The sequence below is a fragment of the Nycticebus coucang genome, chromosome 22, assembly GCF_027406575.1.
Source record: "Nycticebus coucang isolate mNycCou1 chromosome 22, mNycCou1.pri, whole genome shotgun sequence".
NCBI lineage: Eukaryota > Metazoa > Chordata > Mammalia > Primates > Lorisidae > Nycticebus > Nycticebus coucang.
This window is the reverse complement of record NC_069801.1, coordinates 39,210,019-39,226,688: the sequence shown is the minus strand read 5'-3', so window position 1 is coordinate 39,226,688 and position 16,670 is coordinate 39,210,019. Positions and strand designations below refer to the sequence as shown.

Sequence of the window (16,670 nt, the reverse complement as noted above, 5' to 3'; positions counted from 1 at the left end):
ATAGGGGCACAATGGGAGTCTAGGGGCAGCCTGCCATAGATCCAACCAACCCCCTGCAGAGTCAGAGACCATTCCATTAGTCACTCTGAACCCACCATCCCCTAGGCCACCACCCTCACCCTGCTGGGTTGGTCTCCTCCACTGCAAGAAGTTCCTTCCCAGAAGTAGCAGATGCCGCTCAGCTGCTGGGCGGGGAGCTAGGCCCAGCTGCCCAGGGGAACAAGGACTGAAGATCTCTGGCTCCGAACTCCTATTGTGAGTGAGGGATGGACAGAAGGGAGCTATCCTTGGCACCATCCCCTAGCCTGGCCTTTACCTCCCTGGGCCTAACTTCCACCTCTCTTAGCCCAGCCTCCATAGGTTTGGCTTCCTCCCATCCAAAGGCCCAGCTTTTAGGACGTTTAGGGAAGTTCTCTTCAATTTCTTGAGACCCAAACTCACAAATGCTGCTCAAAGACACGGACACTGGTGTCTCCAGCCATTGAGGTCACCAGAGTGGTAAACTCAGACAGAATGGATGGAAGGAGGAAGCGGGACACCATGTGGGTAGAGCTTCTGGACACTGAGGAGCAACCTAGAAGGCAGAGAAGTCACTGGGGGGCTGCAGGAGGGAGACCATGTGGGGAGTTTGAGGGATAGGGGTGCAGGAGGATGGGTTCTCACCAATCTGAACCATAAACTCCATCCAGTGCCGAGTGACGAGAGCAAACACAGGATGCAGGGTCCCCACCTCACCCTCTTCTAGCTGTATAGTCCGGCGTCTAAAGACAGGAGGATTGAGAGCCTCACATCCGTACATGACACATGTATGTTTATACAAAACAACACCCTCCTGTGACTTCACACCCATATCCTCCCAAGACACACACCACAACACATACACACCTTTGTCTTTGTGCTCCAGAATCTGGGCCTGGTGCCCGCTCGGTTCCACCAGGAGTCCGAACACTCTCGGTTTTGTGACGCCTCCGACCCCGAGTATCTTCTGGCCGATTGAGGACAATGTCATCAGTTGTTTTGGGGGAACCCAAATCTCCACATTCTGTTTTACTCTGGGGGCAATGCAGAGAATAAGAGCTATGGGAAGGGCGAAAGTGTGGGAGGAGGAGGCACTGTGGACAGTAATGAACTCAGAAGACTTGGAAGCCTGGGTTCAGACCCTGGCTTCCCTGAGGGCTAAGCCTGGGGCAGGTTACTTAACTTTCCTGTGCCTCATCTTCCTCACTGGTAAGAGCTCTACTTAATCTTGTCAGGTATGAGGAGGATCTGATGAGGAAAATGGAAGTAAAAGTACTTACTAAGTCGAGGCTTTCTACCTTAGCAAGAACTTGCCATATTCTGAAAATTCTCATCCAAAGGACAGAGAAATTTTTTGTTTTTTATTTTTTAAGAGATGAGGTCTTACTATGTTGCCCAGGCTTGAGTGCAGTAGCTATTCACAAGTATGATCACAGCTCATTCAGCCTTGAACTCCTGGGCTTAAGGGATCCTCCTGCCTCAGCCTCTCAAGTAGCTGAGACTACAGGCATGTGCCACCATGCTCTGCAGGACAGAGCAGTTTTACATAAAAGGAGATCTAAGACAAGGCCTACGGGGGATTTAGGAACATGGGGGAGTGTAGAAGAGCTACCCTGTTTCCCCGAAAATAAGACAGTGTCTTATTTTAAGGTGTGCTCCCAAAGACGCGATAGGTCTTATTTTCGGGGAAACAGGGTAGGAGCCAGACAGGAGAGTAGATGCCAACTTCACTGCTTCCTCCCATTACCAGCATATCCCAGAAGCTACGGCGGCCAGCCTTGCTGGGTGGAGTCACAGGCTCCCCAGGGACAGGGGCAGGGAGAAAGGTGCTAGCTCGGCCTGTAGAGGTCTTGGTTTCCAGTGACCCGCTCCTCAGACTTCCTGTGGATACCAGACATTACAGATTCTCATCATTGATTATCAATCCCCATTCCAGACAACTTCACCTCAAGACTGGTCTGAGTGACTTGCCACCTACTCTATCTGGGAGTGAATGACAGTGTATGGAATTGATAGTGTGCAGCTGTGTGTATCTGCAAGTTCCTGATGATACAGTCCTCTCTAAGTGGGTGGCCAACTACACTTGTTTTGCCAGTGTATCACCTTGATGATGCACGGATAAGGTTATGTGCAAGTGTGATTATTTATTTCTCAAGGGGCCTCTGTCATGCTTTCCTTGAACCCCACATTTCCACTCTCACCTGCTACATTATCCTGCCTGGCTTTGTCACATTTTCTGGACCTGCATACCTGGAGGTGTGTCCTCTGTACACAGTGAAGCTGGCAATAAGTGAAGCTCCATGATGGCATCGGCCAGGGCCTGGCGAGCTGCTCCCCGGAGCTTCTCTTCCAGCTGCACGATACTAATGTTCCCCTTTTCCCACACATCCAGCCGAAGCCGTGGGCCCCCATTCTGGGCTAGAAGAAAGAACAGAGGACACTTGAGGGTGCCCCTAGATCCTACTCTACTTGCCTCCTGCAGCATTAGCTGAAACCCATCAGCTTCTGACCAAGTTACCCTACCTGAAGGACTGTCTGGCATGACTGGGCAGCGAATGACCTGAGTCTGTTGCTCAAATTCCTCCTCTTGCAGTAGGTCTGATGGCCCCGGAGAGGATGGGGGCCACAATGCGAGTGAAATGGGGGCCCCTCCTTCATCCACAAAGGCTAGAGTGATGCAGGCGACCCCTGGGTAGACATCCACAGGAGGGTCAGGTCTAAAACTCACAGAACTCTGCTCCCCTCTCAGCTGCAAGGCTGGAAAATGCCCTCTCAGCCACAGCATGGCAGTGCCACTAGTAGTGCCACAGGCCTGTGCCCTGTACCATACCTTTGCCTCCAGTGCCCTGTCCACCAGGCTTGTTATACAAGTAGATGTCCAAGTCAGGGAGGCCACCCTGTGGTGGGAGTGGATGCTGGGGAGAGAACAGCCACAGAGCACTAAGACCAAACCAATGAACAAAACCCTTGGGGACCCTGGAGATGGCACCTGCAGTGGAGGACGAGGTGCAGGTATACAAGACACTGGTAGATTGCAAAGGTGTGTGGGGAGTACAAGAATATATAGGTCCATGGGCAAAAAGTACGTATGTAGGAGGTATCTATAGGAAACAATTCCGCAACAGGGTGTGCATGGGCAGGGGGCACAGCAGCAGGGGAGCACAGGAGTGTAGACAGAGGTGAGTGCAATCTCACTTGGAAGTGGTTCCGGCTATTGCTGTCTGTGTACTTGGGTGAGTGCAGAAAGATGAGCAGGTTCTGCCGTAGGTACCAGGCCAGGGCAGGAAGCCAGCACCTGCTGGAGCGGGGCAGGGCCAGATGCAGCACCTCTGAGGGGAGACTTCCAGGGGGCTGGATGAACTGCAGAGTGGGAAGAGGAGGTCAGAGCTGAATACAATTTCCAGGTGGCTGAGCCTGGGAAGGATGTTGGAGTCTGGGAGGGAGCTGACCTCCACATCGGCTGGTGTCAGCTTACAGTTCCGAACAAGCATAACCGTGATGACATCCAGTGTAGCCTCATCCAGGCGCCGACGCAGAACCCGCACTAGCTCATCTGTGATCTCAGGACCTTGACATGGCCATGGTGGGAAGATGGGGACACTAGACGAAGATCCAGCTACCCCCACAGCAGCCCTTGCACCCCAGATTCAAACAATCCCCTGCATACCAGAAGTGGTGCTACAAGTGCCAGCTCTGGTGGGAGCCAGCATTGGGTTCTAGTTCTGCCAAGCCACTCACTGTATGACAGTGGACATGTGAGTTTTACCTCTTAAAGCCTCAGTGTCTTTATCCATAAAATGGGAATTATAACAGCATTGCCCTTATAGGCATGTTGCAAAGATCCAAAGACAAGTTATGCTGTCTTAACCTAAGACTCAGTAAACATTAAGTGAGCTATAAGTCTTAGCTGGAATATCTAGCTGCCTACTGGACACCTAAGGCTCACCAAATTGAACTTATCCTCTTCACCTCAAACCTGCCCCTGCTATCAGGGTAGAGGTACCATCAGCTCTCCACAGTCACCCCAGCTCCTCTTCCCAACACTGTACCTCAATCAGCTACAAGTTTTACCCACTAAAAATCACAAGAGTCTATCCTTTCTCACACAGTTCCTACTTGAGCAAAGCCCAGAGCATATAAGGACTAGAGAAGAGGGCCAAGGGCAGAGCAGCAGAAGGCTCTGAGAAGTCCCACAGGATTCTGGAACCTCTCTGGTCACTCCTTTCTCCACCTCCTCATAGTCCTTACCTGCCTGCCCTACACCATGTACCAGCAGCTGGATATGTCTGTCCACTTGGCCCACGGGACGAGCAGCATCTGAACTGCGGCTGGAAGCCATGTCTAAGGGAGAACGAAGACCCTACAGGGACAACTGCGGTCAGGGCCCAGCTCCAAGGAGCACAGGACAAGGGGCACATGGGGGTACTGGGGAGTGGAAGTGATACATGCCGAGGCTTCCTCAGAGTAGATGGGCTCCTGGCTTCGGGACAGAGCTAGGGAAGGGGGCAGGGCATCCCCTTCCCATGGCTGGTCACTGCAGGATGTCTCCAGGAGCCTGGGAAAGAATGGCAAGGTCTCTGTACATGCCTGCTCCCAGGTCACCCTTGACTCATGCTTTACCTCACCTTCCCAGGGCCCCCATACCGAAGATAGTACACAGCCTTCGTAGCTCGCTCCTGATAAACAAACATATTTTTCCGGTTCACCACAGAGAAGGCATTGAGCACAGAGCGTAGGGCCTGGATGGCTGTGGGTAGGTAACATGGGCTCAGGAAACTCCCTTCTCCAGATCCTCCCATGCCGCTACCTGGCCCTTGTGCCAATCATATACCTCGAGAGACTCCCATGCTGGGCCCCATTTTGAGGCGTGAATGGACTCGAATCACAGTTCCCCACACAATGTCACAGGAGAAATGGCCAGGGACAAACTGCATTGTGGCTGCTAGGTATCCTCGGGGTGCACAGTTCTCATCGGCAGCATAATCTGGGGAAAGGGACAGGACACACAATCCTCTGAACTGGACTACTTGTCCTCACACCCTGTCATAATGCATGTCAGTGGCACTGTTGTATAACGACATTTTTTTTAAAAAAGGGTATGCTGCTATGCACAGCAGCTGCAGAGTAGGGAAAAGTTAGATCTTATGCTTTGGAGGACAGATATCCCAAAGACCGTAAAGGTATGGTAGTACACAGACCCCCTGACCACAGACCAATGCCTTCTTTGACCCTTTTTGGGTTTCCAAGTTGATGGGGAACCTTCTAATAAGTCAAAGTGGCATTTTGGTTTCCCAGAGAAGCTACTGTCAGTTGTGAGCAGCATACAGGGTACCAAGGAGGCTGTGGAGTTTCTATGTAGAAACTTCGGAACAGAATGCTGGTTGCTAAGGGTTTCAGGGGGAAAAATCTGGAGAGACTAAAATCAGGAAGGGATGTGTCTGGATTCTGACTGGTCCTACGGCTCTGGCTGCTGGAAGTCATTTTGAAGTGAAAGTATTTGGCTGTCCTTGCTCAGCCTCAATTTGCAGATGATGCCTTCAAACCATCGGAGTCCACTAATTACAGGTTTCTGCTTTGATATGGAACACATCCTGGGATGTGTTGAGAAAGATGCACTTTTCTGGAGAAGTCAGAAACGTCTGGCTACAAACTTGCTGAGAAAGTTAGAAATAAGAAGTGGTCTGATTTTACTTTTAAAACAGAAGGGAAAACTGCAAAGGATGACATGATTTAGCTTTTCCTCCATGAGCTGGGGTTAGAGATCACCAAAAGTAGGAGGAGGGAACAGAAATGTCAAGACTTCAGTTACTATTGAGTAGATTATCACGTTTCTTTACCATGCCCAGAAATCCCCAAGGGGTCCTGTGCCTACAAGTCTGGAGGGAAAGCCAATCAAAAGACCAATTCTTCTACCAATTTCCTCAATGGCCTTTCTTGCCATATCTCCCTAGCTCTTTCTGAAAGTCTCCTTGAGATAGTTTTGGGACCCTTTGTGCTCTGACCTGCCTTCCTGAGGGCATGCCTCCCTCTACCTGGCCCTCTCTTGTGACTCAACATGATCATCTTTTCCCTACAGAGGAATGGACAGGGATAAGGAGTCCAGGGAAGTGAGCACAAGGCCAGTTTGCAGGCTCCTCCCCTCTGGTCTTTTCTCACCTGGGAACTGGCTCTACTTGTCCTCACTCTCTCAGACTCCTCATCCTTGTCAGGGAAAGATGATCTTTTTGGGTCACAGGACAAGGCCAGGCAGAGATAGGCCCTTCAGAAGACACATCATGGCCTGGTGCCCTCTCAATTACCTCTTGTTTCCTGTATTCAGCTTCTCCCTCTACTGGCTCTTTCCCTGCGGAATAGACATGCTCAAGTCCCTACGTTATTTTAAGTAGAGTTTTAAAAGTCCCTTCCTTGCCCCCATCTGTTTTAGTCACCATCATTCTATTTTCTCTTTCCCTTCACTGCCAAGCTATTTGAAAGAGTTGTTATTCTCCATTCCCCGTATATATCCTTTCTTTCACTGTTCAATTTCATCTGGTTTCTATTCTCATCTCTCTACTGAAACTACTTTCATGAAAGTCACTTGATGAGTACACAGCCAAATCCAGTGATCTTTTTCTATCCTGTCCTCCTTGCTCTCTCTCTATTGCTTGGCACTAATGACCAAGTAACAGGAACTCTGTTCTCAGCTCCCCACCAAAGTATTGGAGGAAGGAGTGGGCAGCAGCACCACTCTGTGAGGGAAGCTGCTGGTGGGACCTCACCATCACTGGACAGTAGGGCCCGCTGTCGGGAGTGGAAGGGAGTCTCACTGCGCCACAGATCTTCTTCACTCTCAGCCACCAGAAGAGAGTTACACACGTGACTGTCATGAAGGTCCTGAAGAAGCAGTCTCTAGGAGAAGGAGCAAGCTGTCAGGGAACTGAAATATCTCCTCATAAGCGGGTGGAGGTGGCCAGGGGTGCTGAGGGGCCAGAGAATGTTCACTTTCATGGGGGTCCCTCTTTTTTTTTTTTTTTTTTTTGTAGAGACAGAGTCTCACTGTACCGCCCTCGGGTAGAGTGCCATGATGTCACATGGCTCACAGCAACCTCCAACTCTAGGGCTTACGCGATTCTCTTGCCTCAGCCTCCCGAGCAGCTGGGACTACAGGTGCCCGCCACAATGCCCGGCTATTTTTTTTTTGTTGTTGCACTTTGGCTGGGGCTGCCAGCATCTGTTCGCTATCCTTCAGGTCTCAGATCAAAAATCACTTCCTCCAAGAAGTTCCCCTGACACTTTAGATAGTCAGATCACTATAAGATGCTCTCACAGCAATCTCTACTTACCCTTTGTATAATTCTTCCCAATTGTAAATGAAATACTTTGTGTAATTTAGTTGTTCAGTGGCTATCTCCCCTACATTCTATACAAACTCCACAGAGATGGTTTCCCTCTGTCGGGTTCATTATTACATTGCTGATGCTAGAACACTGCAATGAGGGGGAACATCTTATAGTTAATGGGAGGGTGTGAGAGAGTAACCTGCTATTATTCGGGTTGGTTGTGGAGAGCTCCCTGGTTTGCAGGGAGTTGGGGGAATAACAGCATCCCACTAATGCGGGGGGGCAGTCAAAGGAAACTTCCCATAGTTATTGCTAAGTCTGAGATGGACCATTAATTAGCCTCCGAAAGTCATGTCTCTAGAAGCTCTTCCCTCATCTGGCCTGTGTCTCAGGGCCTGGAGAGCCTTGACTCTTACCTGGTTGACTTCCCTGCAGATCTCCCCAACTCGCCTCACCAGGAGCTGCTGCAGGTGGCGACACTCGGTGCCTGGACCCCCATCCTCCCGAATCAGGCTCCTGGGAAGGAAAGATGGATTTGACACAGAACTGCAGTGGGGAAGGAGTTGTATCATGAAGAGAAGGGGAGGTCATGGAGCTGGGGCCTAGGGCAACCAAGAAAAGGAAGTAGGCTTTAACAAAGGGAAGTAAACCTGATGGGAAATGGGAAAAATGGAATCCTCAAGAGTTCTGGAGATGTAGGCTCTATGCTTGCCTCAGGAGCTCCCACACTGGCACTATTCAGAGGCTTCTGTGCAGTACAACTCTTGTTTTTTTTTTTTTTTTTGGTAGAGACAGTCTCACTTTTTTTTTTTTAGTCTCATTTTGTCGCCCTCGGTAGAGTGCTGTGGTATCACAGCTCACAGCAACCTCCAGCTCTTGAGTTTAGGCGATTCTCTTGCCTCAGCCTCCCAAGTAGCTGGGACTACAGGCACCCACAACGCCCGGCTATTTTTTGTTGCAGTTTGGACGGGGCTGGGTTTGAACCCACCACCCTCAGTATGTGGGGCCGGCACCCTACTCATTGAGCCACAGGCACTGCCTGAGACAGAGTCTCACTTTATTGCTCTCAGTAGAGTGCTGTGGCGTCACATAGCTCACAGCAACCTCCAATTCCTGGGCTTAGGCGATTTTCTTGCCTCAGTCTCCCGAGTAGCTGGGACTACAGGCACCCGCCACAATGCCTGGCTATTTTTTGGTTGCAGTTTGGCTGGGGCTGGGGCTGGGTTTGAACCTGCCACCCTCAGTATATGGGGCTGGCGCCCTATCCATTCAGCCACAGGCACCGCCCAAGTGGCTGGGACTACAGGTGCCCATCACAACGCCAGGCTTTTTTTTTTCGTTGTAGTTGTCATCATTGTTGTTTGGCAGGCCTGGGCTGGATTTGAACCCACCAGCTCAGGTGTTATGTGGCTGAAACCCTAGCCACTTGAGCTACAGACACCAAGCCGCAACTCTCTTTTTGCTTGTTTGTTTTCTCTTTCACACAGACCTTGTGATTTCTAAACAAAACAAAAAAAATTTTTTTTTTTTTTTTTTTTTGAGACAGAGTTGCCCTGGATAGTATACTGCATCATCACCAGAGCTTATAGCAAAACCACCTCATACTCTTGGGCTCCAAGTGATCCTCTTGCTTCAACCACCCGGTTAGCTGGGACTATAGGCACCTGCCACAATGCTCAGCTATTTTTAGAGAAGAGGTCTCACTCTTGCTCAGGGTGGTCTTGAACTTCTGAGCTCAAGCAATCCTCCTGCCTTGGCCTTCCAGAGGACTAGGATTACAGGTGTGAGCTACCATGCCCGGCCAACACCTTTTTTATTTTCAAATCTTCTTTGTCAGAATGGCGGTCTGTCTTTCTCAGTTCTACCCTTCCACTACTCACTCCATCCACCCTCAAGATTAGAAATTTAACCAGATGCCTAGGCATGAATACTGACTTTGCCACTTACTAATCATGACTTTGGGAGTGTTTAACTTACCTCTGCTTGAGTCTATTTATCTATACAGTACAGATAATAACACTTTGTAGGGTTGTTACACAGATTAAATGAGCTGATTCACATCAAATTCTAGAACAGTACCTACCACACAGTAAGCATTTGTTAAATTTTTAGCTATTATGCCTTATTTTTATATATTAACTTCTGAAGCTTCTCTGAACTGTAGATGCTCTTAATGCTCAGCTAGAAGCCAAAATTTCCATCAACTTTTCAATTCCATTAAGAAAGTCAAGAATGATGTGCTTTGTTATAAGATATGAGCACCCAAGCTAAGAATACAAGTCAGCTCTCCATCCAAGCATTACTTTTTTTAAAGAGAAGGGTTTCATTCTGTCACCCAGGCTAGAGTACAGTGGTGTGATCACAACTCACTATATCCCTGAACACCAGACCTCAAATGATCTTCCTGCCTTAGTCTCCCAAGTAGCTAGGACTACAGGTGTGAGCCACCACACCTGGCTTTTTTTTTTTTTTTTTTTTAAGAGATGGGCCTCCAGTGATCCTCCTGCCTTGGTCTGCTAAAGCGCTGGGATAGCAGGTGTGAGCCACTGTGCCCAGCAAACTTTAACCAACACTAGAAAGAGGTGTTGTGGGAACATAGAAAAGAGGCTAACACGAGCATCATGGTATAAGCCCTAGCCTCTACTTACCGTGCATGTGCATATACTTCCACACGGTCCTGCAGCACCCGGACAATGAGCCAGAAGTCAGGCAGGCCAGGGCCGGAGAGGCCTGAGAGTGAAGGCTGTAGAGGTGCTGGCCCAGGTGGAGACCGCAATGTGAAGGGGGCTTTCTCACTGAGGGTGTCATTAGGACCCTCACTGTCTGAGCCACTGCTGCCACCATCATAACCTGTGTCAGATGTGCTAATGTTCAATCCCATCCTAAGCTGGGCCTGACGCATCTGATCTTCTAAGTGCATCAGCTTGATGGTCCCTTCAGATCAATCCTTTCTGATGCCCCCCCCCCATCCAGACCCTTCCCTGTGCAGCTCTAAGCCTACTTCCTGTCAGCTTAGAGTATTCCGCTCCCTGCCCTCAGCTTACCTAGGTGATCTGAGTCCACACTACCCTGACTGGACATGAGGCTTAGTCCCCGACTGGGTCCAGGCTGACTCCCTGCATAGAGAAGGGAAATTCTAGAGTTTTTCTCAATTCTGTCCATGGCCTCCCTCTAAACTAGAAGCAGGGCCAGGGATGTACAAGTCCTTGGTCCTGGCCCCAGGCTTTGCTGCCCAAGTCCTCTCTTACCTCCTTGTGGCAGGCTGGGCAGGCTGATGAGGTTGGTGCCCTCAGAATCTTCTAGGGACCCAGAGGCTTGGGGGCTGGCTGTCAGGGCCTGAGAGGAAGGAAATCAGGACTGAGGTATAGGCCCCCATCCCTACCCCACCCTCACTTCCAGGTCAGACTCACCTCCCCTTCAATGCCTTCAGCCCTGTCCTCATGACTCTGCCAAGCCCAGGCCGCTGAAGAAGGTTCTCCATGGGACCCACTTGGCTGCTGGCCAGCTGCCACAAAGAAGAAGCCACTATCAGGGTCCTCAAGAAGAACATGGCCAGGAAGATGGAGGTGGCGGAACTCCTAGGGAACAGGATCCAAGATCATAGCTTAAGCAGGAGCAGCCCTCCTGGTACATGGCTTCCTATACATCCTCTTCAGACACCCCAAACTACTGGTAAGGAGGGTGCTCTGGTGTCCCTGCTGCAGAGGTTAAGAAAAAAATTCAGTGACTTGCCTAAGGTTCAACAGGCTCAGTGACAAAGTTGGGGGCTGGGTTTCTTTTCACTGAGGCATAGAGGTAAGGACAGACAACATGGTAAGGAGGGTAACAGGAGGGCTAATTCTACAGACTCATCGTAAAAGAGGGTCTTTCGGTCCTGGGGTCCAGAGAAGGATAGGCCTCAAGGTGAACATGGAGTATTCTGAGGGCAGTTTACCTCCTTGAATTGTGTGAGGGAACGCTCTGGCCCAAATACAAAACTCAGTGGCAGAGTTTGGCGAAGGCAGGTGGAACGCCCAGGAGAGCTGTGAATGTGGGCAGCTGCACGGTGCAGGGCAGGGCTCTGGGGGATTCCCCCTCTTCGGAGTGCCCCCACCATCTCATCTTCCAATAACCACCGGATCTAGGAAGTGACAAAAGGCATTCCCCTTGTTTACTGTGGCATCACCTCACTCCCAGACTAGAAGATACTTTGCCTCACAGACTGAGGGAGGCCTCACTTCAATCCTACAATAAAGGGGATACTGTATCTCCATCATATATCTATACGATAGAAGAGTATCAGTTACAGTGTGGGGGGCTATCACTTAAGTGGGAGGAGGGAAAGCCCTCACCTCACTCATGGTGGTCTCTATAGCCAGTCTGTGGGGTACAGCCAAATTGGATAGTCCTGGGTACCTACATGGAAGAAAGGTTTAGACATTGGTTTCTAGAAACGAAATTGAGGAGGAGAGAGAAACTCTGAGAGGGAGATAAGGAAATACCTCTCTTCTTCTGGGGGTGGCAGTGTGGGCCCCAGGCCATCATCTGACCTTAAAGATGATGGCTGCCCTGGGGATCGTGGAAATGAAGCACTGCTCTCAGATGTTGACCTGGACAGGTTAGGAGCAAAAGGTAAAGGTCATGAACTGTTGTCCTTCCAAGGCCTCCTCATCGCTCCTTTCTTGGACTCAAGGTCTCTGTAGCCCCCAAGTACCCTATAGTCTCCCTGTCCTAACAAGGCCCCAGATTTCCCCATCAAACTTGCTGCCACACCGGTGGTGCTGAGGGTCTGAGGCTGGGGGGAGCTCCACTTCCAGAGGCAAGGTCAGCACGAAGACATCCAGAGTGACACTGAGGTCCCTCAGGGGAACTCGGCCTCCAATGGGGGGACCCTCCAGACTAGAAAGCACCTGGCCTGAGAGAGGAGAAAAGTTAGGAGTTGCTGGGGGGCCCAAAATAAGCACAGATCACAAGATCTAAGTGCTGTAACAGTGATGTCTTGCTCTCCCCCAAGACAGGCAGGCAAACTCCTCTAAACTCACCCAGGCAGGTGGGCAGGCTGCACACAGGTACTGAGCTATGTTGCCCACGCAGCCGCATGGAGCACGTGAGGTGCAAGAAGAGTGGTGGCAGGTCATGCATGAGGCTCTCAGGCCCAGTGGGTGACTCGCCCCCCAAGATACTGAAGGAGTCTTCATCTGGGTTCACAGTGTCTGCATCTGACAGCGAAGCCGAGTCTAGCCCAGCAGGCCCCAGGTCTGGTTCACGGCTCTCACGGTATTCTACTTCCAGCTCTGGGTCACTCTCAGTGACCACGCAGCAGGCAGATGTGTCCCCTGGTGGTGCATGTTATGCGGTCAATGGGCTGTCAGTGGAGGTCCCTGGATCCTGGCTTGAAACAGCCTTCCCCACCTTGACCTGCTTGCTCACATACCCTCTTCTCCCATGAGCTCAGCCTCTGAAAACTCCAGGTCACTGACTTTTCTGTCTACTGTGTCCCGGGGGCCCTCATCCTGGGCAAAAGAGAAAGTTTGATCTAAGGCAGGACAAGAGCCACATCCAGACCTCAGGCAGGCCTCTGGGGCTATGGGTTGGGAGCCTGAGGGAGGTAAGGAAGAAAGCCACTCACCTCTCGCCTGCTAGATGGAGGACAGTAGAAAAAGTAGTGAGGATTAGAGGGCACTGTGCAGAAGTGGAGATGACAGATCTCCAGGAACTTCTCCTGTTGTGGGGTTAGGAGAAGGCTATGTCAGCCACTTCTCAGTAGGACCAGACTCTACTCTAGAATAGGGCACCCCCAGCCCAGGAAACAATACCATCCCTCTGCACAAGTAGGATTCCACACCTCTTCTACTCTCACTCTGGCTTCCCACCTGGATGAGGCTCTGAAGGGCATCGTGTTTCTCTCCTCTGAGCTGGCAGATGTCTGTTAGAGAGATCTCCAGGCCAGGGTCTGGATTGTCAGGGACACGGGTGCTTTGAAACTCAGGCTCGCTTAGGTCTTCAGTCTCTATGCTGAATGGTTAGGGTGGGGGAGATTAAAGTGTTAAGAATCACCGAGTTCTAAGGGAGCCTGCTTCCCAATTGTGGAGCAGCACATACCTCTTTGTCTACAGGAAAGATGCTTACCACAATGATATGGATGGTGAAAGAGGCAAGGAGAACTAAACTACCCACTTTGGCTCTATCTAACCTTTGTATTTCTTAATGGTTGGGCATTTTGGTGAAACAGAGTAAGGATGACTCACAGTTTCCGACTACAAATGGAGAAGACAGGTGGAGAAGCAAGACTTGTTGGGAAGAAAATACATTCATTTGGGAGGCCTGAAAGGGGGAGGATCTAGAGCTCCAGAGAGAGCTAGAGTTCTAACCGAGCAGCCATCAGCACATTCGTCCTTTGGGTTCCTGTTTCCCTAACGCTAACACACTGCAGACATGAGACATGGCTGTCTGCCTCCTTCCCTCCAATTCTCCCTCCCTTCTTCAACAGGGACCTATTAAAGTCGCTATGGTGAGGTGGGGACCCAGCAGTGAGGAGAACACAGTTTTGGCCCCCATGAAACTCATTCATTAGGTAGGGAGATTCTTACTATTGTAGGAATGTCCTCCAACAAGTCTTTATATTCATCGTTGGCAACCAGGAACTCCCTATCCCTGCCCTAGCTCATCCCTCTACACCAAAGAAGGAGAGATGGGGAAAGCCTGGGAGGAAGACTGAGTCTGTGTCCACTGGGAGAAAGAAGGCTGCACAGGAGGCAGGGAGCCAGTGACTAAGCACTACTGCTTCACTGGTGACTGGGGCCTACCTGGACTGGAAGTCCCATGTGTACAGGGACTTGGTCTGTGCTCCCCTTGATAACATCATTCAAGTACAGTCCTAACCTGGATTCAGAAGCTAGGATAGCTCGTTCCCGAGGCTCGGGGCCCTCTTCAATACTGCTGCTGAAGGGTCCAGGGCTGAGGGGACCAGGGCTTGGGGGTGCATGAGGCAAACCCCAAGTGTGGCCACACAGTGCCAGGAGAAAAGGGGTGATGTCTACTTCTTGTAGTAGCTCCTCACAGGCATCTACTGCTGTCAGCACATCCTGGGAGGTCACGCTCTGTGCCTGCTGCAAGCTCCGGTACAGCCCTGATGGAAGTGGAAGGGGCCATGTGGGTCATGCTCTGGAATAGCCTCTCTAGTCTTCAGCCCTGTAATCCCTGCTCTCACCCACACAGCCTATTCCTCCCTTGCACGGCTCTCCTGCTCACCACGGACATAGCATCGCTGTGCGTGCTCCTGCAGCAAGGCACAGTGGTTGGCTGCCTCCTTGTACCTGGGCTCCAGCCAGGCTGAGGAGGGAGAAGGGTGGTCGAGGAACTGAGTCCTAGGAATGGGAGGGAAAACAGAGCTTGGCCAACTCCCCAAAGTGAGACCTAAGACTTATCAGCTACCCACACTCTAAGAGATCACCCGCAGACTCTAATCTCAGACCAAATATATTCAATGCCTAGCAAGTTCAACTGATTTGCTGAGGAAAGCCAACCAAGGAGCTAGCAGGATATGGCAAAGAAGCTGAGTTCCTGCCACAGACCATCGGCCTGTCTATCCACACCCATTAGCATGTACCTAAGCCTTGGCTGGAACTATGGTTGGGGCATGACATAGGTCAACAATGAGGGTGCTCACCAGAAGATGAGGTCTTGGGATGCCTGAGGGGGCTGTGTGCCAACCATTTGCTCCTTCAGTGCTTCTAGCGAACAGCTATAGATGTAGACAGGACACCGGGTCCGGGGCCCTTCTGTACCCTCTGTCTGGGAAGCCTGACGCCCGGTGTAAGCCTGTAAGTCCCGACGGAAGGGTGGGCTCATCTCTCCTTGATGCTGGGCATTATCTGTGGCAAAAAGGTATTACATGGTCTTTACTCCCTTCATTGTTTCCCATTCTCACTCCCGCCTGAGCAAGTCAGCAGCCTCACCATCGGCCAGGGTGACGCTGAGGATAGGGACTTGGGACTTTGTAGCCTTGACCCCAGTTCCTCTCAGATCTTTCAGGCTGGGGGTCCCATTCCAATCTTCAAACTTAGGCTTTGTCTCCTCTTGAGAGGGTCTCTCTAGGCCACAAGTGGCCAGATGCTGGACATCTGAAGAGGAAAGAGAGACAAAGATCAGAGGTGCCAGGTGGGCTGGGGAGGGAGTTTAGCGGTTTCTATCTGAGGGGGCTAGTGAGGAAGGCCAGTGGCTGGTACCTGAGAAGGCAGCTGGGAGAAAAGTCAGAAATACATGCTGAGGACTCACAAGCCTTGCATAGCAGCGCCACTGAGGGGGCTGGGAGGAGAGGAGAGGCTTGAGTGCTTCAGGGAGACCTACACTCTGTAAGAAAGAAACAAAATTAGAGTAATCTACAAGAGAACATGCATCCCCCATTCCCTTCCTCTACCTTACAGCTGACTCATCTTAGGTATAGCTTGAAAGCTCAGGACAAAGGGAAATGACAGCCTGCCATTGACAGAAGGCATTTAGTAGCAAGAGTGGCAGGAGTTGGGGCATGAAGATGTGATGGAAGGAGGTCAGTATACAAAGGACTCTGGGAGAAGAATCAGTGCCCACCAGGGTGGTAGAAGCTGAGTCTCTAGTGGCCTGGGCGCTGCCGACTGCTTGATCCTTCAGGAGCCCGTGGACCCCTGTTGATGACCCCTCTGCATCTATAACAAGGACAGAAATGTGTAGAGGAAGGCAGGGCTTGAGTTGAAGAGTTGAGGAGGAGGAGGAAGGCCAAAACTCAAAGGCAGGAACCACTCTGTGGGGGTGGGGAAAGGCCTGGGCCATAGCCTGTCTTTAGGAAGAAGGCGAGAGCTCACCTGAACTGTGACAGCTCCGCTGTAGCACTTCACTGAAGAAGGCGGCCTGGTCAGTTGGGGTGAGGGGGATCTCCTGGTCACTCAGCTCCTGCCCCAGGCAGCTGTGCACCAGGCACAGCACCAAGTCGTTGGCGGGACAGGGCCCCTCGGCGAGAGGGACACCCTCTGGCTCTGCCCGACACACACTTTGCTCAGCACCAAGAGCCTCCTGCTGCCCTGTTCCCCTGGCCCAGCCCTGACCAGTAAGAGCCTCCTTCAGCCTCACAGCCCCCTTTCCCCATCATCCTCTGCTCACCTGCTGACTCATCTGCTCTCTCTTCTCTATGCTCCCAGGCCTGCTGGCCCTTTAAGTGTAGTGTGAAAAAAAAGTTCCACCCACCTCTGGAAAGCAAGAGGAAGAACATCTGGAGCTGTTGGCACTGGGGCAGCAATCCCATTAGATCAAAATGGAAAGGGATCTCATGGACACAGCTGTCTCCTCCCCGGTCCAATCCTAGGAGGGAAGAAGGAAGAT

At 51.1% G+C, this 16,670-nt stretch overlaps 1 protein-coding gene across 5 annotated transcripts in view; it reads right to left on the bottom strand.

Moving 5' to 3' along the window:
- SZT2 (SZT2 subunit of KICSTOR complex) overlaps nucleotides 1–16,670 on the bottom strand; it is a 52,870-nt gene that overhangs the window by 8,789 nt on the left and 27,411 nt on the right. For all 5 annotated transcript variants that reach the window (XR_008376876.1, XM_053575864.1, XM_053575863.1 and 2 more), the window contains 36 exons: nucleotides 16,536–16,649; nucleotides 16,157–16,327; nucleotides 15,906–16,000; nucleotides 15,545–15,668; nucleotides 15,275–15,439; nucleotides 14,986–15,190; nucleotides 14,568–14,683; nucleotides 14,199–14,445; nucleotides 13,190–13,331; nucleotides 12,946–13,038; nucleotides 12,751–12,829; nucleotides 12,359–12,652; nucleotides 12,090–12,231; nucleotides 11,819–11,926; nucleotides 11,669–11,732; nucleotides 11,272–11,457; nucleotides 10,748–10,915; nucleotides 10,586–10,673; nucleotides 10,382–10,453; nucleotides 9,986–10,187; nucleotides 7,754–7,853; nucleotides 6,777–6,906; nucleotides 4,850–5,002; nucleotides 4,663–4,765; nucleotides 4,468–4,573; nucleotides 4,267–4,378; nucleotides 3,468–3,586; nucleotides 3,214–3,378; nucleotides 2,849–2,933; nucleotides 2,542–2,706; nucleotides 2,269–2,436; nucleotides 1,766–1,899; nucleotides 886–1,052; nucleotides 664–761; nucleotides 442–574; nucleotides 120–250 (listed from right to left, as the gene is read on the bottom strand). Coding sequence is in view for 4 of the 5 variants with exons in the window: in XM_053575864.1 (XP_053431839.1) it covers nucleotides 120–250; nucleotides 442–574; nucleotides 664–761; nucleotides 886–1,052; nucleotides 1,766–1,899; nucleotides 2,269–2,436; nucleotides 2,542–2,706; nucleotides 2,849–2,933; nucleotides 3,214–3,378; nucleotides 3,468–3,586; nucleotides 4,267–4,378; nucleotides 4,468–4,573; nucleotides 4,663–4,765; nucleotides 4,850–5,002; nucleotides 6,777–6,906; nucleotides 7,754–7,853; nucleotides 9,986–10,187; nucleotides 10,382–10,453; nucleotides 10,586–10,673; nucleotides 10,748–10,915; nucleotides 11,272–11,457; nucleotides 11,669–11,732; nucleotides 11,819–11,926; nucleotides 12,090–12,231; nucleotides 12,359–12,652; nucleotides 12,751–12,829; nucleotides 12,946–13,038; nucleotides 13,190–13,331; nucleotides 14,199–14,445; nucleotides 14,568–14,683; nucleotides 14,986–15,190; nucleotides 15,275–15,439; nucleotides 15,545–15,668; nucleotides 15,906–16,000; nucleotides 16,157–16,327; nucleotides 16,536–16,649 (4,944 nt within the window). In the remaining variant the exon portion in view is untranslated. The remainder of the gene's footprint in view (nucleotides 1–119; nucleotides 251–441; nucleotides 575–663; nucleotides 762–885; nucleotides 1,053–1,765; nucleotides 1,900–2,268; nucleotides 2,437–2,541; nucleotides 2,707–2,848; nucleotides 2,934–3,213; nucleotides 3,379–3,467; nucleotides 3,587–4,266; nucleotides 4,379–4,467; nucleotides 4,574–4,662; nucleotides 4,766–4,849; nucleotides 5,003–6,776; nucleotides 6,907–7,753; nucleotides 7,854–9,985; nucleotides 10,188–10,381; nucleotides 10,454–10,585; nucleotides 10,674–10,747; nucleotides 10,916–11,271; nucleotides 11,458–11,668; nucleotides 11,733–11,818; nucleotides 11,927–12,089; nucleotides 12,232–12,358; nucleotides 12,653–12,750; nucleotides 12,830–12,945; nucleotides 13,039–13,189; nucleotides 13,332–14,198; nucleotides 14,446–14,567; nucleotides 14,684–14,985; nucleotides 15,191–15,274; nucleotides 15,440–15,544; nucleotides 15,669–15,905; nucleotides 16,001–16,156; nucleotides 16,328–16,535; nucleotides 16,650–16,670) is intronic.